Below are 27,670 nucleotides of genomic sequence, written 5' to 3'. Positions count from 1 at the left end.
TGTAGTACTGATGGTAAATGCAATATTTATCATACAAATATTGAAGGCAAGGAAGCATCCCATTGCAAATGGGATTGGGAATACATTTTAAAACTAGCATCATTATGTCTATGGTGTGCCCCTGTAATTGCATTAATTAACATATTAGATAAGTAGCAGTAATATTTGTTCTTTAAGTGAGTGAGATAACACACATACCTTAGTTCCAATCAGTTATCAATAGGAGCTTCACCAACATCTGAAATGACAGGTTTCTACAGGGCACCTTGCTACATATGCAACTTTCTTAATTAACGCCTACATCTGCCTGATTCAAACTAAGGATCTCAAAATGTTTTCACTAAATCAGTATTTTCCTTCTACCTAATTTCTCTGCATCAATTACTGATGAAATGATAAATTGTGGGGGGAGGGGGGACGAGAAAGTTAACCCCTTTGCTTTGAAAAAAAAAGGTATAAGACGCAAATAGGTCTTCAGAAAACTCTCCTCCACGCAAGTTACAGCTTTTAAAGGCGAGCGCCTTTTTCAGTTCAACGTTTTCAGAATTTTCTTAGGGCTTCGTTGAACTAGGGGATAAAAGGAAAACTACATTACCCACAATCCCTTGCCCTCACGGAAACTTTGAGAATGCAGCTCGGGTTTCCACAACTTTGTGGTTTCCCTCGCTTACGAAGATAGCGATTATTTCCGATGCAACCCAGAAGTGGAGCTGCAGAGCTCCCCGGAGGCGGGATGGCGGCTCGGACCGCGCTGCTCTTTCTCCTGGGAGCGGCGGGAGTGGGTCCAGTGCCCTCCCAAGGCTCGCCGGGGGACCGAGAGCCCGTCTACCGTGATTGCGTGGCTCACTGCGAGAGGCGCAACTGCTCTGAGGCCGGGCTGCGGCACTTCCGCTCCCGCCAGCCACTCTACATGAGCCTCACAGGTACGGAACGGCCCCAGCGGAGGTTACCTACGCCGAAGCAGGGCCACGCCCACACTGGGGATCAAGCGCGGGGTGTTTCGAAATGCCTGTTTTGCATAGCCCCGCCCATCAGGGAGGGCCCCGCCCAGTGCTTGGCAGGCAGGTTGTTCCTTTGGTGATGTCGCCAAGTCTGCTTGGATGCTTTCCCGCCGTCACTTCTTTCTTGGGTCGCCATAGTAATGTTGGAGAAGAGTGTATCTGACTGTTCTCACATTAACAGGAACCATCCCGTAGAAGTAGCCAGTATTCATGGAATGCGCTGAGCCAGAAATCAGGCTGTCATATTTAACCTAGTGTTTGTTGTAGGAACCCACCCTACCTGGTTATTTTATAGGTGGATCTTCTGCACTGTGCCGTTTAGTTAATTCGGCTGTGATTCAGTTAATTAGGGACAAGTTAATTGTTCAAATGAAACCAATATGTACTCTGGTGTAACATCTATCCACTTAGGTCTGCAAACTGTGATAATGTATGCATGGAAGAGCTCTTGCACATCTCTTCTTATTCCCTTGCCTGGAAGAATAAATAGTGAAACTACAAAAAAACAAAGTGGTTACATTTTTAGGTGGTTGAATAGTTTACAACTTTCAAGTTGATTAAAGGCAAATAAGAAAACTGTTAAATTCACAATGATTGGTAAAAATATTATTGACCAATTTGTATGGGATGCCAGCAATGGCAACACCTGACTAGATAGATTTTCAGGGCGGCGAAGATAAACTTGAATTGGGCCTGGGTAGACTGCAATGAATTGTGGACAATCCTTAAAAACATTGCTGTGGCAGTCCATTTGTTATAATGGAATATGAAGCAATTAAATGCTTCAAAATTAGGAATAGTATGTGTCATCACTATATTCTGTTACCTTATTTGTTTAATATATGCAGAATATATTGTGAATAATGTTTGATAAGAACAAATGGAATCTGAATTAAAATTAATTGAATAATTAGTCACCTCAGGTACATTGATATCAATGCCATTTTGATGACTGGGAATAAGCTTTTCTTGAAGGAGACCGAAGAAAGTGCAAAAATTGATCTGCAACTTGGTATTAAAGAGACTAAACGTTTGTCAGTACCATCCCAATACAAATAAGCAGAGAAAAAGTTGATGCATTGTAATAACATACTTTATATTCCTAGGCTTGAAGATTTGCAGGTATTGCAATTGTGAAACAAGGAAATATCTACTTGGGAGAAGGTCCATGACATATCTAGGCAAAATATTGAAATGTGGGATATCACCCTGGCAGTGGTGGGTTCCGGATTCTGGTTGGAACGGCCCCGGCATCACAACGTGGACGCGCATGGCTCACATGCACATGTGTTGTACTTGCCTGTGATGCTTCCGCAAGCCTCCGTGATGCTCCAGCTGCTCGGCGGAGTGTTGCGCAGGCGCCATTTTACAACCTTTTTTGCCGTGGTTGTTAAACAAATCACTGCAGTTCTTAAGTGAATCACATGGTCATTAAGTAAATCTATTTTCTCCATTGATTTGCTTGTTGGAAGCTGGCTGGGAAGGTTCAAAATGACTCCAGATGCTGTGTAAATACTTACTGGTTGATAAATGCTGAAATTTTGATCACATAATTGTGAGAATGCTGCAATAGTCATAAGTTCCAGGACCAGTCATAAGTTACTTTTCTCAGTGCTATTGTAACTTTGAATGGTCTCTAAATGGACGGTTGAAGGCTACTTGTATTAGAATGGGAGACTTCCATTGAATTCCAGAGCTGTAGGCCAGGGGTGTCAAACTCATTTTCATTGAGGGCTGCATCAGGGTTGTGTTTGATCTTGGGGATCTGGTTGGGCGGGGTCTGGGTAGGTGTGGCCAGCTTGACATCACTTGTGTCGGGAGCTCCTGTGGTGGCCTGAGCGCTCTGCCAGTGAAAACAGGCTCGTTTTTGGCTGCAATGGTCTCCTGCAACCCTCTGCCAGCAAAAAGCTCTAGTTTTGCTGGCAAAGGCACTGTGGGCTGGTCCTTCACTGTTTCCAGGGCAGCCTCGCAGGCCATATCTAAGCACTCCACAGACCGGCTCCGTCCCACGGGTCTTGAGTTTGAGTACAACAGTCTGTTTGACTGTTGAATACAACAGTCCCTGCTGTTAACTAAACAGGGATGTCAGAAAAAAATCCCCAAAGAATACAATGGCAAACTACTTCTACATTAGTGAAAAGAATTTTCCCTATTTATTTAATTTCTCTCTTCCTGGGAGTCAAGCTTACCCTGAAGATTTTGTTTTTCAGTTTATAGCTGAATGTGCTACATGAGCATAGTGAGTATAATTAGTTTATGGTACAATAGTTTGAGCTAAACCAGCCAATTGGGGAATATAATAAGCCATTGTTAAGTATACTTTGGGTTAGTATTGTAATCCTACTTAAATGTTTTTAAAGCTTATCTGAGTAAACATACCTCCCAGTTGGCTTTTCCTGATTGAATTTATTTCTCCCAGGTTTCTTTATGGTTTACATTTATATAGTAAAAAATCTCGTTGTAGAATCCTATCTATGCAGTTTAGCCCTTTGTCAACCTTTAAGTTCATTTGAGGTTATAGTGTTACATGAAACGAGTCACAGTTCTTTAATCAGTTCTTTGTGAGTAGTATAAAAGATTTACATGCAATTGGATCCTGTATATATGTATATATATCCAGTTTCAGTTTAAAAAAACACACATTGTCCTAAGTAAATGTATTGTAATATTTAGAGTGCTGAACTATAGCTGAGAAGATCAAGTTTCAAATCCTTATTTATTATCAAACTCACAGAATAATTTTTAGCTTTAATCTACTTCTCAGGGTTGCTGTGAAATAGTAATAATAAACTCGATTACAGTCACTGATCAGTTCAAAATGAAAAACAAATTCTGAGACCACAAACAAAGTTCATTATAAAACTTAATAATTATAAAAGTGAGATGGTTGAAGTATTGCTATTTTATTTAAAACAAAATAGAACCTAGCTATGTTTTGAGAAATCAATCCACATTCATCAGAGAATCACAACAGTAAATAAAATGGATCTGTGTGATTTGGGAATCTAACTAGACAGAGAGTTATTACGCTGTTTCCCCGAAAATACAAACTGTCCTGAAAGTAACGCCTTGCCACATTTTTCGCATGGGCAAAAATATAAGCCCACCCCCCAAAATAAGCCCCCTGGACAACCCCCCCTCCGGCCAGGCAGAGCACTGCTCACCGACCTAGCGGTATCCTGAAGGCCCAAGCTGGGGGGGGGGAGGCGCTCACATTGCTTGGCTCCTTCAGGGGGGTTGCCTGGCCGAAGAGGGGAGTTGCCAGGCAGCTGCTCCCTTGCGAGTGGGCTCCCGAAGAGCTGGGCACAGCCTCAGGGGCAAAGCAGCCATGAGATAACCATGCTCACGAGCAGCCGCCCGGCAAACCCCCTCTCCAGCCGGGCAGAGCACCATTCACTGACGTAGGGGGTATCCCTAAGGCGCCAAGGCACATGGCGCTCTGCCCCCTCCCCAGCTCCCGTGGCTTGGTACATTCAAGATACCCCCTAGGTCAGTGCATAGAGCTCTGCCTGGCTGGAGAGAGGGTTTGCCGGGCAGCTGCTTGTGAGTGTGGTCACCTCATGGTTGCTTTGCTCCTGCGGCTGTGCCCGGCTCTTCGGGAGCCAGTTCGCAAGGGAGCAGCTTCCCGGCAACCCCAAAACAATAATATAATAAGCCCAAGGCCATATTTTGTGGGGTAAAAGAAAGTAAGACCCTGTCTTATTTTCAGGGAAACATGGTAGCTATCGGTAGGAATATTTTTAAGAAGGGCAATATTATATATAGCTGTGATGGTGAACCTATGGCATGTGTGCCACAGGTGGCATGTGGAGCCATATTTGCTGACATGCCAGCCATCAGCTCTGGCATGCATGCACGTGCCGGCCAGCTGATTTTCGCCCTTCCGGAGGGCTGTTTTCGCCCTTCCCAGGCTTCAGGAAAGCCTCTGGAGGCTGGGGAGGGTGAAAAACGGCCATAACAGGCCAACCGGACGTTTGGGAACAAACTTCCGGTTGGAACTTCCGGTTGGCCTGTTGGGCCTGTTTTTCGCCCTCCACAGCCTCCGCAGGATTTCCTGAAGTCTGGGGAGGGTAAGAAACTGCCTCCTCTGGCCCCCCCAGAAGCCAGAAACAGATATTTTCCGAAGTTTCGATTGGCTTGTGGGGGCAGTTTTTCGCCCTTCCCAGCCTCCGGAGCCTTTCCTGAAACCTGGAGAGTATGAAAATGGCCCCTCTGCCCCCCTCCCCGAGGCTCTCCGGAAATCTTAGTGTTTTTTGCCTGGGGAGGGTGGAAAACAGCCCCAATCGGCCAATCGGAAGTTCAAAAACAATCTGGATCATACGCATATGTGCCGGAAGGGGGGAGAGTTGCATACACATGCGCAGTTTGCCATCACTGCTATATTGGAAAATACAACTTTATGTTTTAGCAGCTCTTTTGTCACAGTGGCAGAGTTTTGTTCAGATGGGATATCATATAATTTGTCCTTAAACATAAATAACATAAACGTCCCTGACTGTTGCCTGAAGAGAGGCCCAGATGTGTAAATATTTCCCAGCTGTATCTGCTCCTTTTGGAAAAATGGAATTTTTCCTATTCCTATACAGGACAAGGAGAATTACCACTTCTCAAATTGTGATCCTCACAAGGAACCTCTTCATCTAGTCTAGATTCACTTTCAATGTGTTGTTCCTCATCTAGTTTATTTCTGACTTCAGATAAACATTTGGAATCCCCCATTATTACCTTATGTTGAAGAGAAATAGACCTGGATGTAATCAGTATACTGATAGCACGCTGCTCTACATGCTGGACAGTGTTTGCCAAACAGGGACCACAAAAATCTATCTAACTCTTTGTGACCATTTGTGGTGATTGGAACCTTGGCATCCAGATTTGGTTGTTTTATTTCCAAGTGCTGTTGTGCGCCCACCAGAAAGCATTCGAGTCCAGGGAGTACAAAATGCAAGCATTTTTCACAAGCCTTTGTCCCCCCCCCCCTTTTATTTACTCTCAACTGCCTCCCAAGCAAAGGAAATTTTTAGTCCTAGATGTCAGCACTCAAAATGATAGGGAGTTATGAGCCACAAATACCAGTAGTTCTTTAAGTTGGTTGGCTAAGAACAAGATTATTTTTCAGTTTGAAAAATACTAGTCAATGTGTTTGACTCTAGAAGGGCCTTTACTAGAGCCAGATTTGAGTTGTTGGATTCCATGGTCTAATATGGGCACTTCCACCACCTGCCATAACATGAGAAGACATGTATATGTGGTGTCCCAGCCACTGAAGATATTTTCATGTTTGGTTTGATGGTCAACTCTATGCCATTCTAATGCTTAGATACTTAACATCCGTTAAGTATTGAAGGAAAAGCCTATTGGGATCCAAATTGCAGATTGTCCCATTTCCTCCTGGTTTCTAACCTATACATCATGAGCCGAATTCTAAGCTTATTGCTAAGGCAGTTGACCAAAAGACAATTTGACCAAAAGACACTGTAAAGCTAATGTATTTACCTGAATGGGTTTTGTGTGTGTCTGTATTTAACACGCAGGTATTTTATAAATGCACTTTTCATATTTTACCTTGGACTTATATCCTGTATTTATTTTTGTTTTATTTTTTATTAATTATAGCACTAATCAATCAATAAAATATTGCCTTTTTCCAAATATTAAATATCCCGACAGACTCAAGTTTTTTGAATAAGCATTTATTTCTAAGAAATCCATACTGGATATCAGTTAGATCCATAGATCATGATTCTAAAAGGGTGTTTGGATTTAAGTTTCCATTGTTGTCAAACATGTAAGCCCATTTTGGGCTTACCCGTTTGACAATAAGTGTGGTGGAAACTTAAAAATAAAAGCAAGGAACATGAGACACGTTAGTTTCAGCCACAGAAACCTGGCAAGAACAATATAAAATCAGAATGAAGCAAGTCACCACACCTTAAAAATGATTGTTTTTAATGAAATAAAATATGCTATGCAAATCTGAGTATCTTCATATCATTTCTTTAGAATTATTGCAGTAACACACTGCTATCACGTGTTATCCAAATGTATCACTTACTCTAATTTTACTAGTTTTACCCTCTTTTATATTCTAGGGTGGACCTGCAGAGATGATTGCAAATATGAATGTATGTGGCTGACTGTGGGACTTTACCTCCAGGAGGGATCCAAAGTGCCTCAGTTTCATGGAAAGGTAAGCCTTGTTTACGAAGCCAGATTGGCTAACCTGTACAGGTTGATTCAGTTCTTTGTCCATTTAACTCCGTTTATCTACTTGGGCTGACATTTTTTCAGTAGATCATTTATTAGTTATGTTATGTGGGATCCAAGCCTTCACTATGCGGTTTTGAGCAAGCCAAATCTGTATATGCCAGACAGCAGGAAACCATTTCCTTTTTGGTACACTAATAGGAAATAGTAGAGCAAGCAAAAAGGTGAGACTGTGCAAATTTTTGGGTAGTCTGTATCAGCCCTTTACGTATTTCCAGCCTGTAAGCACCAGAAAAAGGACAAACTGTTAAGCTAATTGCAACTATTTCTTGGCAATCACAACGTGCATAGAATACATGGCAACCTAAACAGAGCTTCAGAAATCTTCAAACCATTGGGGTCAAGAATGAGATTTTTTTTTCCTCTTCCCAAAACACTGCCTGAAGCTGCATTTCAAGGGCAATTTCTACTACCATAGTTTATCCAGTTAGTTTGCTCTGGTTTGGGAGTGTAATAGGTGAACAAGAGACAAACACAGCTCACTGAACATCCATACCTAAGACCAAAGTATTACTTATTTCAGAAATTAGCTGTGCAATTTCAAATGAAGAACTTGGTCAAAAGAAAAAGGCAAAAGATCTCCGTTATTTCTGGAGCATTTGGAAAAAAAATCTGAACTGCAGTTTCTCTTTTCCACCTACTTTAGGATTTGGTTTAAGCAATCATAGGAAAATATGCTGATAATCTCATTTCCATTTGATAACACTCTTTATCATTTTCTCCTCTTTCCCCTCCTTGCCTTGCCCGTAGTGGCCCTTTTCTCGTTTCCTGTTTTTTCAGGAGCCTGCTTCTGCCTTTGCTTCATTCCTTAATGGTCTTGCCAATTTGGTGATGCTGAACAGATATAAAGCCACTGTTCCCCGTTCTTCTCCTATGTATCATACCTGCATTGCCTTTTCTTGGGTAAGTCATTTTTAACAAGAATCTCAACTTCCTTATCTTCTTTATCAGGTGGAAGAAAATTATTGCACAAAGCAAGCTGGTCTCACATAACATTCTAAACCATCATGACTTGTTTGAGTTAAAATATTGTCTGAGTCCTGCCATCATGATCTGTAAATACGATTTAATGCAGACATTTATAACATTCTGAGCTAATGGTTGCACATGTCCAACCATTAGGATGTGGGTAGGGAATTTGCCCTCTCCCCCTTCGACCGGGATTAACCCCCCACCTACTTTAAACTGTAGAACTTTGTCCCTTCTACTTGATCCAGCGGAGGAGAAGCCCCTGAGCGTAAAGATTTCCTCTCTTGTCCTATTATTGACTTATTTATCTCCAAGCTGCGCCAACTGCCTGACGACTTAAGAACGGCGCCCATCTTTGTTTGTTGAGTGTAGGAGTACATGTTGCTATGGATGGCTGAGAGAATGTTCCCACGTGTTTAGACTTAAATTTTAAATTTTATCTGTTTTTATTGTACATTTTAGCCTTATTTTTCTGGGGTATGTATGTGGAGAATGGTTGGCCTGTGTGTATGAGGGGATTGAGAGTGCGACCTGGTGCCCCCTCCACTGAGTGCAGAAGCAGAAGTGGATGGGGGCCTGGGCTCGCCTCTCGCCCCAGAATGTGTGGTTTAAATGCCCTGCCGGGGAGAACGGAGGCTACGGGGGGGGGAAGTGGGGCCGACGGGTGCGGGGATGGGCCGGTACATTCTGGTCATTGTTGGGAGAGGCAGGTTCGACGGGAGCTATAGGGCTAGCCATTGCCGGGGAAGGAGGGTTCGCTACGTTACAGCAATCCCCCCTTCCGGCCCTACCAGTTCCACTCCAGGACCAGATGGCGAGAGTTCTCATGGCCCTGGTCTCAGGCTGCTGTTGCTAAATGCCAGGTCTGTGATTCATAAAGCTCCCCTCGTCCAGGACCTAATATTAGACGAGGGGGCAGACCTGGCATGTATTACTGAAACCTGGCTGGGCCATGAGGGAGGAGTCCCCCTCACTGAAATGTGCCCAGAAGGTTTTCGGGTGCTCCACCAGTCGCGACACCAGAGAAGGGGTGGGGGAGTGGCTGTCATCATCCGGGAGTCTCTAGCTCCTCGCAGGATCCCTGCTCTGGAGATTGTCGGGTGTGAGTCCCTTCTGGTGAAGTTGGACCTTGGAGGTCAAGTGGGGTTGTTACTAACGTACTTACCTCCCAACTGCGTTACAACAGCCCTACCTGTGCTTCTCGAGTCAGTAGCCGAGCTGGCGATTGAGTTCCCCAGGCTTATAGTGCTGGGGGATTTCAACCTGCCGTCGCTCAGCGAACGCTCTGATGGAGCACAGGAGTTCATGGCTTCCATGACAGCCATGGACTTGACCCAAGTAATTCAGGGTCCGACTCACACAGCGGGTCACACGCTCGACCTCGTGTTTCTTTCAGGGAAGTGGAGATGTGATCTTGGGTTGAGGGGCATTAAGATCTTGCCCCTGTCATGGTCAGATCACTTCCTGGTGAGGCTTGACTTCCGGAAACCAATCCCCCACTGTAGGGAGGTGGAACCGATTAGGTGGTTCCATCCCAGGCGCCTGATGGACCCTATGGGATTTCAGACGGCACTTGGGGAGATACCTGAATCTCTGGCCTACAGTCCGGCGGAGTCCTTGGTCGCTGCTTGGAATATAGCTGCGACAGAGGCTCTAAACCGGATTGCGCCTTTACGGCCTCTCCGCGGCAGTGGATCCAGGAGGGCTCCTTGGTTCACCGAGGAACTCCGGGAGATGAAGCGCCAAAACAGACGCCTAGAGCGACGATGGAGGGCTAATAACTCTGAATCCGACCGAACACAATTAAGAGCCTTTGTTAGGACTTATCTAGTGGCGATACGGGTGGCAAAATGTGTGCATTTTTCCGCTCTTACCGCATCCGCAGAATCACGCCCAGCCGCCCTGTTTAGGATAGCCCGCTCCCTCTTGAAAGGGAGGGATGCGGACGAACCTCTACAGGGTAGAGCTGAGGAATTTGCCCAGTTTCTGTCGGATACAATCGCTCGGATCCGGATGGACCTGGACTCCACTTGGACGGTACCAGCCGAGGCGCCGCGGGAAGATCCTGATCGGATTTTATGGAGCGAGTTTCAACTTGCTGCTCCTGAGGAAGTGGACAAGGCCATAGGAGCAGTGAGTGCCTCCACCTGTTTACTGGATCCGTGGCTGGTTTCGGCCAGCAGGGAGGTGACGCGTGGCTGGCTCCAGGGGATTATTAACACCTCTCTTCAGGAGGGATCCTTCCCGCACCCCTTAAAGGTTGCGGTGGTGAGACCCCTCCTCAAGAAACCTTCCCTGGATCCAGCCACTTTGAACAACTATCGTCCAGTCTCCAACCTCCCATTCGTGGGAAAGGTTGTGGAGAAGGTGGTGGCCTTTCAACTCCGACGGACCTTGGATGAAACAGATTATCTGGATCCCTTTCAGTCGGGTTTCAGGCCTGGTTAGGGCACTGAAACTGCTTTGGTCGCACTGACCGATGATCTCTGGTGGGCCAGGGATAGAGGTCATTCCTCTATCCTAGTGCTTCTTGACCTCTCAGCGGCCTTCGATACCATCGACCATGGTATCCTTCTGCGATGGTTACAGGAGGTGGGAGTGGGAGGCACCGTCTTATGGTGATTCTCCTCTTACCTCTCGGACAGGTCGCAGTCGGTGTTGGTTGGGGGACAGAGATCGACCCCTAGGCCCCTCAAATATGGGGTGCCATAGGGTTCGGCCCTGTCCCCCCTCCTGTTCAATATCTACATGAAGCCGCTGGGTGAGATCATACGCCGGCACGGGATTAAATATCATCAATATGCGGACGATACACAATTGTATCTCTCCACCCCGTGCCAACTCAGTGAAGCAGTTGAAGTGATGTGCCAGTGCCTGGAGGCTGTCAGGGTCTGGATGGGAGCGAACAAGCTTGCACTCAATCCAGACAAGACCGAGTGGCTATTGATGCTGCCTCCCAAGGATGGTCCTGACATTCCACCTCTTAGCCTGGGGGGTAAAATTATCCACCCCTCGGAGAGGGCTCGCAACCTGGGTGTCCTCTTGGACCCACAGCTGACGTTAGAACACCATTTGTCGGCTGTGACCAGGGGGTCCTTTGCCCAGGTTCGCCTGGTGCACCAGTTGCGGCCCTATCTGGACCGGGAGGCACTTCAAATGGTCACCCACGCCCTCGTCACCTTAAGACTGGATTACTGTGACGCGCTCTACATGGGGCTGCCCCTGAAGAGTGTCCGAAGACTACAGCTGGTCCAGAATGCAGCCGTGCGAGCGATAATGGGTGTACCAAGGTACACCCATGTTACACATATCCTCCGCGAGCTGCACTGGCTTCCTATTGGTCTCCGGACACGCTTCAAGGTGCTAGTCGTTACTTTTAAAGCTCTACATGGAATTGGACCTGGCTACCTGAGAGACCGCCTCCTGTCATTTACCTCTCAACGACCAATAAGATCACACAGGTTGGCCCTCCTCCGGGTGCCGTCGACTGGACAATGCCAGTTGGCGGCCCCCCGAGGGAGGGCCTTCTCTGTAGCTGCACCAGACTTGTGGAACGAACTGCCTGCTGAGATCTGGACCCTCACCACTCTCCCGGCCTTCCGTAAAGTGACCAAGACCTGGCTGTTCCGGCAGGCCTGGGGCTGTTGACTATTCCAGCCCCATTGATGTAATGGATGTTGTGTTGATTTTAATTCTATAATTTTAAATGTTTTTAAATGTTTTTATTTGTTGTGAGTCGCCCAGAGTCCCTAGGGAGTGGGCAGCGTACAAATTCTATTAAAGTTTAAAAGTTTAAAGTTTGAGTCTGGAAGGGATACTCCAAAAAGTAAGGTATGAAAACAGGAAATATGATTTGACTCAATTCCAATGTAATTAAAATTAAACATGCTATTTTCCAACACACTTTTTTCTTTTAATCACAAAGAGTGACTATTAGAAATTTAGAGAACTTTTAGGGCTATGCTACACAGACTGTGTGTAGAGGTCAATTTGTTGGAAAGGATGACCATAATACACTGAAACATAACAATATAGCATAACTGGAAAGACCTGAGTTCAAATCCATCCTGATGTATGGAGCAATATTTTGCTGTTCACAAAATCCCAGTCCAAGCTTTCTTACAAGTTGTGGAGGGGTGGGGGTGGGAATAAAACAAAGAAGATCCCCATGGAAGATCTTTTACTTCCTGGAGAAAAGGTAGATCTAAAAGGTTGAATATTGATCTAACAGATTATGATGGGGAGGTGCGGGGTGCTTAAGATTTTGCACTTACGCTTCAGAGCGTTGTGTGAATTCAGGCAATTGCAAAAGGAGGCTTCTTAACAGCTTATAGACAAGCTAAAAGAAAGGAAATTATTTTAAGAAATGTCATTGAAGGTAGTAAAAAAGAGGATGAATCACATTTGCTCAGAGCTGGAAAAACAATAGCATGCCCTCTGATGGAATGGTGATTAAAAGGAGTGTTAGGATGTGCGGAGATGGATAGGCTAACAATGGAAATAAAAGAAAGAGGAGAAATGGAATTTGGAACACATGGTATAATTGGTTGGAGAATAGAAGTAAAGATCAAAAAGGCTGAAGTAAATTAAGAGGTGACAGAAATGTAAAAAACATAGTGATGTAATTATAATAATAGCATACTGTATAAAATAGATATGCACATAAAAAGAAAAGGAAAAATAATGTAAATAACTTGTATATACATATTGGATATACGGATACCAGAGTGTTGTGCTGCTACACCAATCAGAAAGTGAAGGGATAAAGAAAGCATATGAGGTCTTTTTTTAGGCTTGTCACATAAACAACTCTCAGACTTTCTTTCCTAAATAATGTCCCAACCTCTTAAGAGGTTTCAGACATCATAGCCCCAGCGACCTAAGAGCTTTCAGGAGAAGAGTAGTCAATCTTTGGCCTTTAGATGACTTCCCTTGGGCCTCATTTGAAATTAGTATCTATTTTCATTCAGCATATTTGACAGACTTACTGTTATCATTTGATTGTGTGTGAGAAGCTGAGATTCAGAGATTATAGTTTGTCTAAGCCAACCAGCTACATGGAAAAAAGAAATTTGGGCAAGAAGACATTCAGTTTTTTAAATTCCTTTCCAAACATTAATCTCTAGGCAAGAAAGAAAAAGGGATTTGAGTTTTCCTTTCCAGTTGTCTTCATTTTTGAATCAATAATCTATTCAGGTTTGTAGATGTAATCCAGGGCTGCCCAACCTTAGCAACTTTAAGATTTATGGACGTCAATGCTAGTTGGGGAATTCTGGGAGTTGAAGTTCACAAGCCATAACATTGCCAAGGTTGGACACCCCTGATATAATCAAATACCATTTGATAGCCACATAGGCACTTAAAAGAGTGGACTATTTCCTTCATTTCCTCTGTGCCACAGCTGCAGCTTTGTTGATTGAATCTATGCTCAGACCAATTCTTTCTTGCACTTTTCCTTCAGGTGTCTTTAAATGCCTGGTTCTGGTCCATGGTTTTTCATACCCGAGAAACAAATCTGACTGAGGTGAGCTTTTGTATTGTGATATCATAGTGGTGTTTTTCAGATGGCATGCACATTGGACAAGATCTGGCCCGCCTCTCTAATTCAATTTCTCCTCTCATAGAAAATGGACTATTTCTGTGCATCAGCTGTCATCCTTTACTCTGTGTACTTGTGTTGTGTCAGGTAAGTTGCTACATAAGACCAAAGTTCACATAATCTTTCAGTGGTTTTGTCTTCATTTTCATTACAGTTATTTGATTAAAATGTCTCTCTGTCGTTTTAAGATGTCTTATTACATGGAAAGTGGTGTAGAATTTGATTAGTTAATGTAAAAAATAGTTCAACTGATGCAGGTCATATATTTTCTTATGTCCAATTCTGAATTTCTGAATTTCCCTTCTATTTCTCTAGAGTATCCTTCCCAAGTTCATGTCCTTTTGGTATGTTGGGAGCACAGCTCCCCATATTCTTAATCATATAGATCTATGTTGACTAGAGTTCTTGGAAGAGGAAGCTCCAGAATATTTGAAGGGGTCAGTTTGGGTAAAAGAAAAGAATTTAGAGAAAGAAAAACATAATTTATCTGTCAAGAAAGCTTCTAGCAATACATTGCCATAGCATGCTATCTGTAGGAAATGGTGAGACATGATAAGAAATGTTTTTTCAATGAAAGCCCATATATTTACAGTATATGCAATCAATAAGCAAGCTCTAATCACACGTTATTTATTGCAATCTGTTTCCTATTCCAGTCCAGACTCTGAATGGCTTGTATTCTTCAGTCTAAGAACATTCATCAATAAATTCAGTACTTGAGGAATATTTATCAAAATATAGAAATCCCTAACTGGACAGTTACCTTCTTAATAAATCTGCACTAAGGCTCACTGGAATAGTCAGTGACTTTCCTAAAAAACATAGTTACAGTCATGACAATTTCTAATCCTCACAATTACTCCCTATATCAGTTTTCTAAAAGTCTTCCCTAAATAGCTCCCCCCAAATCTCCAACTTCAAAGGGTTAGTTAGGGGGGGGAAATGTACCCTTTTCCTGAAGGAAAAAGTGGGGATGGTAGCATCTTGGGGATGGAAAGTTGTCAAAGGCTAGAATACAATTTTCTTATTTAAATTAATGTGTGATTTTTTTTCTATAGCTGTAAGTAATCTGTATTGAGAAAAAAATATTTCTTTTTCTGTTTAGTCTAAACTAGGGATAGAAAATGGTCTGTATGAAATGAGGCAGTTCTTTGAAATATCTTCAACTTCATACGTTTTTTTATTTGCAGAACTCTAGGGCTGAAACGTCCGGCTTTCGCCACTGCCTTTGGGGGTTTCCTGCTCCTTTTCCTGGCCTGCCATGTTTCCTATCTGACCCTTGTGCGCTTTGATTATGGTTACAATATGGCTGCCAATGTGGCAATTGGTGAGATTCAAGGAATCAATATTTTTATTTTATTTATGTATAATAGCTTTAGCTAATTAGTTTCAGTATTTCTTTTCTAAATGTTGAACATTCTTACTGGCTTATGAAACTTTTTTCTCTCCTGCTTGCCTTTTCCCAAACTTTCCTTTTCTTTTCCTTTCCTTCCCTTCCCTTTCCCTTTCCTTTCCTTTCTTTTCCACCCTCTCTGTGCCTTTCTGCTATGGACAAATGGGATATATACTCAGCATTTAGTGCTGAGGAGGGAGCAATGCGATCAGGGCTCTGGTGATATTGAAACCGTAACAACAAAAAGCTCCTTGTTTCTGCTGTGATCAATGAGTAGTAAAAGTGCATTTCTCCTGTGTGCTGCTCCGGGAATCCAATCATGGGTTAACTTAGCCCTCTAGCCTTGAGACTGAGTATGCAAATTTCAAAGTCACGCCTCCTCTGACTGGACTTCCGTTTCCATTCAGTTTCTCTTACTCAGTCCAAGCCTACAGACCTATTTCAATTCTCTCTTGACTAATTGATAATTTCTCAGGATTAATACTGGATTTCCTTGGTTTTCATTGTGGATTTCTTGCTGGTTGGAGGTAAAGCGGCAGTTTTCTGCCAGCCGATTCCTCTCTCACTACTCCCTTTGCAGGGATATCGGATTACTGCAGCTGGAGCGTGGGGCGATCTTGCCGTTCCCAAACGGCTTCTCCGCCTGTCCTCCCTTTAAGTTCGGCGCGCAGGGAAGCTGAGTCTCTCCAGCGCCGCCTTCCCACACCGGATAGCACCCGCCTACGGGCGCGGTCAGATCCGAAGCTGTGGCTTATCGGGGCTGTTCCTCTCCTCCCCCCTGCCTCCCTCCCTTCTGCCCTCGCTGGAGCGGCTGCCGGAGGATTGCATGGATCGGCTGTTTGGGATTTCTCCCTGCCGTTTCTTTTAAATTTCGCGCCTTTGATGCCGGCTGCCTTATTTGGAAGCAACTTCACGCATGCGTGATAATGTCTGGGGATGAGAAGGCAGAATTTATTCGCGCGCTTGAGTCTGCGCACTGCTTTCGCCCCTCCCTTTTCCCTCACTCGAGGTTGCTGACTCAGGAAGGAGGTCGCTTCTCTCTTTGTCTCTGCTTCCACGTGGCGTTCTTGGCGAGTGCTTTGCAATTGCATTCCTTTGTTTCGCTGATTGAGCTCTTTCAAATTCATACTATGGCTGATCAATCGGTAGTGCAAGGTACTGTCGGGCCAGTTTCTGAGCCCCGTTCCCCTGGCGAGGGGGGGGATAACCCTGGGCCTAGCAAGGCCACGACCAGGGCTTCCAGTAGCAGGCCTCGAGCCTCATCTACTGTTCGGGATAAGTCGCACAAGCGCAAAGATAAGGCCAAGGCTCCCCCCAAGGCATCTGGGGCTCCCATTTGTTCCCCTCCGGTTCTGATTCAGCAGCCTGTTTCTCCGGTGCGAGTCGTTGAGCAGGGTTGGTCCCCTGATATTCAGCTTCCCCAGGCCCCTCTTCCTGAGGTAGGGGTTTTCGGGCCTCAATCTCCCCCAATTATTTCTGAGGCTAGTGGGGCTTCTCTTCGTTCGCCTCCACGTGCTGGGCCTTCTGCCACATTCACCCCCACAGCTGCAGGCCTCAGGCCTCTGGAGGGCCAGGATTTGGGCCTTCCTGCTGATTTTTACAGCATGATCTCAGAGGCTATTTCCAGAGGGGTGGATGCGGAATTAATGCGTAGATCCCAGGCCTCCAGGCCTACTATGGCCTACTCGGGCCTAGCTCCTCAGGCACTGCAAGGGGATTCTTCCATTCTGCAAACGGATCCTCCTTCCCCTTTCCCCTCTGGGTTTAGTGCACAATCTCCTTTAGTGGAGGAAGGTGAAATCCCGGATAGGGATTTTTCTGGTGATGAGGGCCTACCTATGGATCAGCCTACTGCCCCTGGGCTCTTCAGGCACACTCTTTTCAAGTCTCTGCTGTATAAGGCCAAGACTACCACCCACATGGGGGAGGCGGTTTCTGGAGAAAGTGCTGCTGTGGGCCTGGATGCCACCGAGCGGCTCTTTGCTGAGCAGGTGGCCTTACAGGATTTTATCCCATCTCCCAAGCTTTTTCTTGATTTAATCCAGAAGCAGTGGGATGAGCCGACCGCAGTTAAGCCTCCAGGGTCCGGAGATAGGAAACTTTACACATCTTCCCCAGAGTTGGAGGCACTCCTCCAGTTTCCCACGGTGGATGCTCCCATTGCTGCTCTTGCTTCACCGGCATTAATTCCTTCTGAAATTTCAGAAGGTTTGAAGGCCGAGGACCGCAAGGCCGAATCGGTCATTCGTAAAACTCATCAGGCAGCGGCGTGGGCCTTACGTTCCGCTACTGCAGCTTCCTTCTTTAATAGGACTTCCTTAGTTTGGCTGAGACAACTACAGGAAAGGCTGGACCCGGAGGAACTGCGCCTCCATCAGGATGTCACCAAGCTGATAGCGGCCTTAGAGTATTCTGCAGATGCCACCCTTAGCGCGGCAAAATTTGCATCCCGAGCCGTGGTTTCCAATGTGGCCTCTCGCCACTTGCTCTGGCTCCGCCACTGGCAAGCTGATGTCAAATCTAAGTGGCGCCTAGCATCCACGCCCTTCAAGGGCGGGGCCTTGTTTGGTGCAGTGCTGGATCCCATTCTCATTGAGACTCGGGACAAACGCAAGGTGCTTCCCTCCACCAGCGCCCGTGTACTTAGGAGGCCACAGCCTTATAGTAGGCGGCAGCCCTTTCGGTCCGGGGACTCGGGGTTTACTTACGCCCCCTATGTCCCCAACTACACCAGGGGGTTCTCCCAGGCACAGGACCGTGGCCAGGACCGAGCTGGGGCCAGAGACAGGGGGCGCCAGCAGGGTCAGGCGCAGAGTAGACGGTCCTCCCGAGGAGTGGGCAACCGTTCCTTTCGTAGATACCGCTGACTCGCAGGAGGTAGAGGCCATAGGAGGACGTCTCTTGGCCTTCGCCCACCAATGGGCGGAGCTCACATCGGACGCCTGGGCCCTTCAAGTGGTGAGCTTGGGTCTCACTCTAGAATTTCTATCCATCCCCCCGAGGAGGTTCATCAGGTGCCCTGTGCCCAGGTGCCCGTCGAAACGGCGCCTTATGGACGCCGAGATATTCCATCTTCTCACCATCAGGGCCATAGAACAGGTACCCAAGGGGCAGGAAGGCCTAGGGTTTTATTCCATCTTGTTCCTGGTACCAAAGAACTCCGGGGGATGGAGGGCAATCCTAGATTTGAAACAGCTCAATCAGCATATCAAATACCAAAAATTCAAAATGCAGTCTCTAAAGAGCGTATTGGCTTCCATCCGCCAAGGCGACATGATGACTTCCATAGACATCAAAGAAGCGTACCTCCATGTGCCCATTCATCCGGCACATCGGAAGTTCCTGCGGTTTCACTTCAACGGCCGCCATTATCAATACCGGGCCTTGCCATTCGGCCTCTCCTCGGCCCCGCGCACGTTCACCAAACTTCTGGCAGTGTTGGCAGCTTCCCGTCGCTCAATTCCAATATGCATCAATTGTTATTTAGACGACGTGTTGGTGTTGTCGCCTTCTCGAGATCAGGCTCTCCGAGACCTACAGGTCACGATGGACTCATTGCGAAACCATGGGTTTGTCCTCAACCTGCCCAAGAGCCATCTGCGTCCAACCACGTCCCTCCTTCATCTGGGAACCACCATCAACTCGATGTCGTGCGAGGTTTTCCTGTCCCCGGAAAGGAGGCAGAGCATATACCATCTGGCGCATCATGTGCTATCTCAACGGCGAGTACCACTGCTGTCGCTGTCCAAACTGCTAGGAAAGATGATCTCCTGCATCGGCGTGGTGCCCTGGGCCAGGTTCCATGCGCGCCCTCTCCAGTGGTTTCTGCTGCCCTTCCAGAGAGCGCATACCAGTCATTCCCACATCAAGGTGCAGCTTCCGGGCAAGGCCAGGTGGTCCCTGCATTGGTGGATGTCGTCCAGGCTCCTCCGGGGATGTCCATTCAAGGAGCCGGACCGCGTTCAAGTTACAACGGACGCCAGTTTATTTGGATGGGGGGCCCATGCCCTGGACAGAGTGGCCCAAGGTCGCTGGTCAGATCAGGAGCTGACGAACAGCATAAACTGGCTGGAGTTGCGGGCCATCCGTCTAGCTCTCCTGGAGTTTCGGGACATTGTATCTCATTGCCATGTGTTAATTTTGACCGACAATGTGGCCTCCAAGGCCCACATCAACCGCCAAGGGGGAACACAGTCCAGAGCTCTGATGCTGGAAGCGGAAAGGTTGTTCCATTGGGCGGAGCCCAGACTCTCATCGATTCAGGCGGAGCACATCTCGGGCGAAGCCAACACTCAGGCGGACTGGCTGAGCAGAGCGACTGTGGATCAGGGGAAGTGGCAGCTCCACCCCATTCTCTTCCAGGAACTCTCTCGCTGCTTCGGCCTACCCGAGGTGGATCTGTTTGCTCACCCGCACAACGCGCAGCTTCCCCGGTTTTACTCCCGATACCAGACTCTGGGGGCGGAGGGAGTAGACGCTCTACGCAGTCGGTGGCCAGCCGGCCTTCTTTATGCCTTTCCTCCTCTCCCGATCCTTCCGTCGGTCATTCAGAAGATCTTGACGGAACAGGCGGAAGTACTGCTGGTCGCTCCGATGTGGCCCAGACGTCCCTGGTACGCAGACCTCGTCCATCTGTCCGTTTCGCGTCCTTGGAGGATTCCGGACGACCGGATTCAGCTCAACCAAGGGGCTCTCCTGCACCCGAGCCCTCAGCTGTTGCAGTTAGCCGTGTGGCACGTGAGCGGGCGATGCTAGCGGCCCTTCACTATTCGGATGAAGTAATTTCTACCATTCAAGCGGCCCGTCGCCCGTCAACTACCCGTATTTACGAGGCTACCTGGCAGGCCTTCTGTCGGTGGTGCCGGCGCACCGGGGTCAATCCCATCAGGGCCTTGGTGCCCCAAGTTCTGGATTTCTTGCAGTCCGGCCTCAACAAAGGGTTGGCGCCAAACACGCTTCGCCGTCAGGTCACAGCCTTGTCGACGGTGGTCGGGGGTGGCCAAGGCCGCTCCTTATCTCAGCACTCGCGGGTTCGGACCTTCCTTAAGGGTGCTTCCAACTTACGACCGCCGACGGTACACCGTTATCCCACGTGGGATTTGGCCTTGGTTCTCAGGGCCCTAACAGCTGCCCCCTTTGAACCTCTCCATTCCATCAGCCTCCGATTATTGACGCTCAAGACGGCTTTTCTGGTGGCCATAACATCGGCCAGGAGGGTGTCAGAGCTAGCAGCCCTTTCTGTTCGTGCGGATCTTTGCATCTTCCACCCGAACAAGATGGTGCTTCGTTTGGATCCGACCTTTCTTCCAAAGATAAACTCGTTGTTTCACAGAACTCAGGAACTTGTCCTGCCGGACTTTTGTCCTCACCCGTCTCATCCGCAGGAACGCCAGTGGCACCATCTGGATGTTCGCAGGGCTCTTTGTCGCTATGTGAAACGTACTGCGTCGTTCCGACGATCAGAGGCTCTGTTCGTCTCCTTCCAGCCATCTTCAATGGGACAGAAGGTGTCCTCCCACACCATCGGCCGATGGTTGAAAGCTTGCATTGCGTTGGCGTATGACACCCACTCCAGACCGGTTCCAAGGCGGATCACTCCTCATTCCACCAGGAGTGCGGCCACCACAGCGGCCTGGGCGACGCAAGCGTCCGTAGAAGAGATTTGCAGGGCGGCCACCTGGGCGTCGCCCTCACCTTTTATTCGCCACTACAAGATTGATGTCTTTGCCTCGGCTGAGGCATCCTTTGGGCGGAGAGTGTTGCAAAGGGTCCTTCCGTCTGCGGAGGAGCCTGACCAGCCTAGCTCCCGCCCTGGGACTTAATTGCTTTGGCATGTCCCATGATTGGATTCCCGGAGCAGCACACAGGAGAATGACCGTTGTCTTACCTGAACGGTCCTTCTATGGGTGCTGCGAAGGGAATCCAAACCCGCCCGCAGTTTCGGCTGGTCAGGGCTCCATTTTGATCGTGACTCTGTGACTTTCTTATTCTGACTGGACTCGACTAGGTAGTGCCGGATGGCCTGCGGCTTGATTGACAATTGACATATTGTTCCTTCGGTGGACTTCGTACGAGAACTGAATGGAAACGGAAGTCCAGTCAGAGGAGGCGTGACTTTGAAATTTGCATACTCAGTCTCAAGGCTAGAGGGCTAAGTTAACCCATGATTGGATTCCCTTCGCAGCACCCATAGAAGGACCGTTCAGGTAAGACAACGGTCAATTAACACAAAGTGTTGTTCTGTGCTTTGCAGGCCTTCTCAATCTCTTCTGGTGGCTGGGTTGGTGTATGCAGAACCAGCAACGCCTGCCCTATGTCTGGAAGTGTGTGGCCGTTGTCCTGCTTCTCCAGGCCTTGGCTCTCCTGGAACTCCTGGATTTTCCACCCCTGTTCTGGGTCTTCGATGCCCATGCCATCTGGCATATCAGTACTATCCCTGTCAATATCCTTTTCTACAGGTCAGCCTATTTTGCATGCTTTTTCCTTCTTCATACTTTTTTTCTGGGTGGGCTTCTGCTGGTAGATCTCTGAGAGTCCCATTGCAAAAATATGAGAATGTCCCAACATTTGGGGATCAGGTGATTAAGATAATGGTGGCTGACCATTCATTTCATTTCATTTCATTTTATTTGTCTTGTATGCCGCCCACTCCCGGAGGACTCCGGGCGGCTCACAACAGACAAGGGAAAGGGGATAAATAGACAAGACAAATTTTTTTTTTAAAAGGCGCAACATTCACAATTTCCGTGGGGCTGGATATTTTACAAGCCCCCCGGCCTGCTGGAGCAGCCAGGACTTGGTGGCTTTGCGGAAGGCCAGGAGGGTAGTAAGGGTCCGGATCTTCACGGGGAGGTCATTCCAGAGGGCTGGAGCTGCAACAGAGAAGGCTCTCCCCCATTGGCTGGCAGATGGAATCCGGAGGAGACCTAACCTGTGAGATCTTATCAGTCTGAGGGAGGTAATCGGCAGGAGGCGGTCTCTCAGGTACCCAGGTCCGATGCCATGTAGGGCTTTATAGGTAGCGACCAGCACCTTGAAGTGGATTCGGAAACTAATGGGTAGCCAGTGCAGCTCGTGGAGGATAGGTGTGACGTGGGTGTACCTAGGTGCACCCACAATCGCTTGCGTGGCTGCATTCTGGACTAACTGAAGTCTTCGAACACTCTTCAAGGGCAGCCCCATGTAGAGCGCGTTACAATAATCCAGTCTTGAGGTCACAAGGCAGTCTTGACCAGCTTGATAGCAGTCTAAACATAGTAAATTATCTAGACTTTTTCAGATGTTTTTCAAGTCCAGTATTGTTCTGACCCCCCTCGTTCCACACCAAAGCACACTCCGAGCCAAAGATAAATTATGGCATTTAATTAACAGACAAACAGGTCCTTGGCAGCAACCCAGCACAGACAAGCTTGGGCAGCAATAAACACAGATAAGGCTTGGCAGCAATCCAGCCTGGCAAGCTCATACAAAGTTCTCTGACATTCGATTCTGTGTTGACTTCTGCAAAGAGGGACGTGTGCACAAGTAGCCTTTTTATAATCTGGAGAGGAGCCTAATGACCACCAGCTGAGTGCAATCACCTCCTGTAAGTGCGTAATTGTTCCTGACGCCTAGTAGCTCTTCGATGGCGTGCATCCAGGAACAACTCACTACTGGCCTCCGGCTCACTCTCCTTTGTCTCCTCCCCACTGGTCCGAGGCTCAGGTGCCTCCTGGTGGCCAACCAGCCTCTCTGCGCCCTGCTCGGAGTTGGAACCCTGTCCAGGGTCCTCCAGAGCCGACTCAGAGGGACCCTCGCTGTCGGAGTCTGGTGGCAGCTCCAGCGGCACCTGCTGGGCCGCAACAAGTATGGAACAGAGACAATATTGGTCTCTCTTGGGTGACCTATTTCTAGGTTGGATGGGGGGAGAACGTCTTGGTCTTGTTTTTAATACCATCAATCTCAATATCCATTGAATTGTCTACAGAGGTTGGCTTTATTTCTTGCTCAGTAGGAAATTTCAGTCTGAGATAGTGGAGAGGAAATATCAGCCTGATGGCCCCCCAATATTTAGAATGGTGCTGTGGCTAGAGGGGTCTATATTAGCTGGTATGTCTGTTGTGAGTTATTGAGTTATTTTGGGACCACATAGAAGCGTATATAGCTTGACACTTGAATATATGCGGGATCACCTGCCTTAGTCACCATTAGCTCAAATGATTAAAAAGTCTAGGGAGAAAATACTCCTAATTCTATATGTTTTAGAGGTTTGTGAGGCTGAAGCAAGAAGGGCCTTTGTACAACACTACCAGAGTTTGGGAACAGCTTTCCAATGTAGATCAAGTTGGTTCCTTTCTTGCTGACTTTCAGAAAAACATTTTATTTTTTAAAAATGAATGATTTCAAGGTGCCTTTTAAAAAAAATTCCATTTGATTCCATCTTGTTTTCTTACTGCTTTCTGCCTTTTTCTTTTCTTTTTAAATTCTGGAGGTAAGTAATGTTTTTGTGGATAGTTTTAAGTGATAATTGGGATTGGTTTTCACCTGATTATGGATTCTTGCTTATGCAGGTAGTCCTCAACTTACAACCATTTGTTTAATGATCATTCAAAGTTACGACGATGCTGAGAAAAGTTACTTATGACCAGCTTTCACATTTACGACTATTGCAGCATCTTCACAGTCACATGATCACAATCTGGGCACTTGGCAGCTTGAATTTACAATGGTTGCAGCATCCTAGAGTCATTTGATGGCCATTTGTGACCTTCCCAGGGGCTTCTGACAAGCAAAGTCAATGGGCAAAGCCAAATTTGCTTAATGAAGATGATGATTTGCTAAAACAGTTGTAACATTTGACATGGCTCACTGAATAACCATATTGATTAGCAATGGAGCAGGGGTGGGCTTCAAAATTTTTTAGCAAGGGGTTCTCTGCCCAGTTGCTGGGTGGGAGTGACCATGTTAGGCATGGCCTAGTCAGCCTCATGACCCATGGTTGAGAAGGGGGTGTTTTTGCCCTCTCCGGGCTCTGGAGGCCCTCTTCCTGAACTTCCAGTAGACCCATTTTTCACCCTCCCCAAGCCTCTGTGCTCATCCTGCACTTACCTGCATCCAAAACAGGCTGCGTGGGGACTCCGGGGAGGGGTGGGTGGGGCCAGCCAGGATTGGGATTTGGAGGTTTTCCGAACTTAGAGGTTTAGAGGTTTCCCAGAACCCCTGCGAACCCCCAGCAGCTTACCCCTGCAATGGAGGTTCCGATCCCAATCGTATTTGGAAGAAAAGGACTACACGTGTATCCTCTAGGCTGCTGAGAATAGCTTTGATTTTCAAAGTTTGAAATAGAGAGATTTCCATACTTACTGGTACAGGGAATCATCATCATCAGAAAAGGCCATTTAAACCACTGAGAAATAATATTAGTGATAAATTATCATTATTACATAGCCTAATTTAGGCCCTGCTTATTTTTTTCACTTTCTCCTATCATGATGTTGAACAGTGATTGCAGCTTATGGCCTGAAAAAAAAAATGTCCATCTGTGTGCTGAATTTAAAATTAGCCTTAATCTATTACTACTGATTTATCCTAGTAACTTTCTTCTTTTTTCTTTACAGTTTCCTCGTCGATGACAGTCTTTATCTCCTGAAGGCCAACTCTCAGATTCTTAAAATAGACTAAAACCTGTGGCAGAGACTAACTTGGAAAAAGCCATGGGCTGCCATCTATAAAAGACACCCGGTTGCTTTGATTTCTAGCATCTGAGGAGTTTGATGTTCTAAGCCCACTTTGCTCTGACGATTGGTGACAATTTCCTCTCTATTGCTTCTGTTTTTACATCTCAACAGCTCCCCTTTCAGAATTCTGTTGCCATAGTGTGATAACCTGATTGCCTTTTTTTGCTTGAATGTATCGAGACATGCCTCTCGTCTCCCTGGGATTATTTTGGGTCCTTTCATTTGCCTTCTCCAGTTCTTCCTACGCTTCTCTGAAGAGAGCAGGGAAAGCTTTATTTATTTCATTCGGTTTCTCTTTTTTTTTTCTTTTTTTTTTCTTTTTTACAAATGCGCTTCTGTGGGTTTTGGCTGGTCCAATAGACTGCATTGAAAGGACTTTGCAAGCCGCTTGGAAAAATAAAGGGCAGCAGCAGGTCTGGTAAACCACAATCCATCTTTATGCTGCTCTTGACTTAAAGTCCAGATTTTCAAACAAGTGGTCTTATAATGCTGCTTCACTGAGAAGCTCCCTGTTTTCTCAACAAGCCATCGGGAATTTAGCACTATGCTCCCTACTTTCCTGTCAGTCATGAGAAAAGTAGAAAATGGATTCTATACTGCAGTGACTTTTTTAAAAAACAACAATAGGTGCTGGGGTCAACTGTCTTCTTTTTCCAAAGTTTGTTTGTTTGTGTGTGTGTGTGTGTGTGTGTGTGTGTGTGTGTGTGTGTGTGTGTGTTCGGGTCTTTTCCCATGTAAGATTGAGATTGTCTTGGCAACGTTTCGGCGAGGTCTCACTCGCCATCTTCAGGCTGGAGTTTTCGGCTTACAAACAAACATACATACATACATACATACATACATACATGCATGCATGCATGCATGCATACTTACATACATATTCATTCTATCATAATAATACTTATTCTTTCATGGACGTGCTCGGTCACATCACTTCATTGTGTACTGCATTATTAAGTTGCTCCAAAAATCTTGAGAACACCCCCACCACCAGATTTATTGGACTGTCATCAGAATTCGCTTCCAGCTGGAGGAGGAAAATCATGGGGAATTATTTAAAAATATTTTAATTAATCTTTTGGAATTAATTTGTGACATTTTAATGGCACAACCTATTCCTAGCAAGCTGCAATAGCTGTCTGAGAAATTTCAAAACAAAATGCAAAACAGATCTGGAGGGGAAATAAATAGCATTTCTCCTACTCATCTTGCCACAAAACTTCATCTTGTTCTATGTTCCCTGAATCATTTGTCACTCAAAGTCCAGGAGGAAGTTTGCTGTCTTATCTGTCTACACTATTGGGGCTTCTATGGCTATACCCCATTGCTTGGATCAGCCAAATCCATCTATATTTAAAGGCAGGCTATTCCTATAGTTTCTTTTGGTGTTCAGCCATTTTCTTTCCTTTAATTGTAGGAAGGCTCAAATTAAGGGATGTCCGTCTGAATCAGAAGATGACAGAGTGCCTGAATATTTATGCCAAGAAATGTTGATTGTTTGCAGAGACAGATGACCTCAGGATTTTGTTGCTCATTAAATTTTCTCATTGTTGAAGCCTTTCAGGGCATTCAATTCAGCAACACTTACAGCACTTAAGAGAACTCATTACATGCTGATTGTGAAACACTTGAGCAATTTTCTGCCTGTGGGAAAACTAGAAAAAGTAACCTGAGCCCAAAGTGTCTCTTGCTTGAAGAGTGCCAAAAGATTCAGAAATTGCCTATGATTAGTGAAAAATCAAAATAAGATGTGCAATGGAGTGAGACTGTCTGTTCATGTGGGTATTTTGGTTCTATTCGGCCACCAGATGGCAGTGCTTGCCAATTCATCTATGATTTGGAAGTGGTGTTTAAAACAAGGTTTTGGTTGTGTTTTTATTGTAATGTGGTAATTTTAAACAGGGGAGCCTTTAATTAATTTATGTTATCAGGCTACTGCACAAGAAAATTGGCAATAGCGGCTAGACTTGCCTGAACAACAGTTTGCTTATTCTCATCCTTTTTAAGAAACAGTCATGGGGAATCCCATTTATTGCTGGTTGTATTGTTCTGCCTGACCTGGGGGAGATTCTTTTGATAGTGACTCCCCAATCTTGGGGCATGTGCTTGGTATCTGTTCAATGTGAAAAGGGTTCACATTGGCAGTGAAGGAGATTTAAAATCCCCCTCCCCCATACTATATGCATTCCCACTTTCAGTTTTGAGAGAGAAAAGGAGTGCCTTTTATTATAGCCTTTTAATTCACTTCAGTTTGGCTAAAACTTTTCCATTTATGTTCATTTCTCTGAAGACTGGAGCAGAAAAGTTGCTCACCTATAGTTCCTGGTCATAGGTAATACTCATTAGGTCTGGAGAAAGTTGAAATCTAGAATATCTGATCTGGAACCTTGGTTGCCTTTCTCTGGCAAAAATTCAGATATGTCCAAGACCAACAATATTATCTTATGCTTATACAAAAGAAATCCTTGTTTGGTGACTGCCTTATTTAGCAGATGTTCACAATTACTATGTGATGAAGAAATAATTTTACAACCAATCCTTGTATGTATGACCTTCACAGGTTTTAAAGGAAAGGAAAACTGAAGTAAGTACAGTTGTTTCACTTAGTGATTGCTTGGCTTAATGCCTGAGTGGTTGGGCCCAATTGTGGTTACTAAATGTGAATAGAAGACAAGAGATCATCAACATGAAGTTCCAGATGGCTAGATTCAACAACAAAAAATCA

At 46.1% G+C, this 27,670-nt stretch overlaps 1 protein-coding gene across 1 annotated transcript; it reads left to right on the top strand.

The window, feature by feature from the left end:
• The first annotated feature begins 367 nt into the window (after nucleotides 1-367).
• PGAP3 (post-GPI attachment to proteins phospholipase 3) lies at nucleotides 368-25,678 on the top strand. The gene is made up of 8 exons (XM_032237811.1): nucleotides 368-923; nucleotides 7,094-7,191; nucleotides 8,019-8,171; nucleotides 13,699-13,761; nucleotides 13,862-13,923; nucleotides 15,027-15,163; nucleotides 21,483-21,687; nucleotides 24,826-25,678. Exons 1-8 carry the CDS (start codon nucleotides 692-694, stop codon nucleotides 24,887-24,889), a joined length of 1,014 nt encoding a protein of 337 aa, XP_032093702.1. The 5' UTR covers nucleotides 368-691; the 3' UTR covers nucleotides 24,890-25,678.
• The last annotated feature ends 1,992 nt before the right edge of the window (nucleotides 25,679-27,670 follow it).

This window comes from Thamnophis elegans, chromosome Z (genome assembly GCF_009769535.1).
Source record: "Thamnophis elegans isolate rThaEle1 chromosome Z, rThaEle1.pri, whole genome shotgun sequence".
NCBI lineage: Eukaryota > Metazoa > Chordata > Lepidosauria > Squamata > Colubridae > Thamnophis > Thamnophis elegans.
This window is presented reverse-complemented; position numbering and strand designations above follow the sequence as displayed.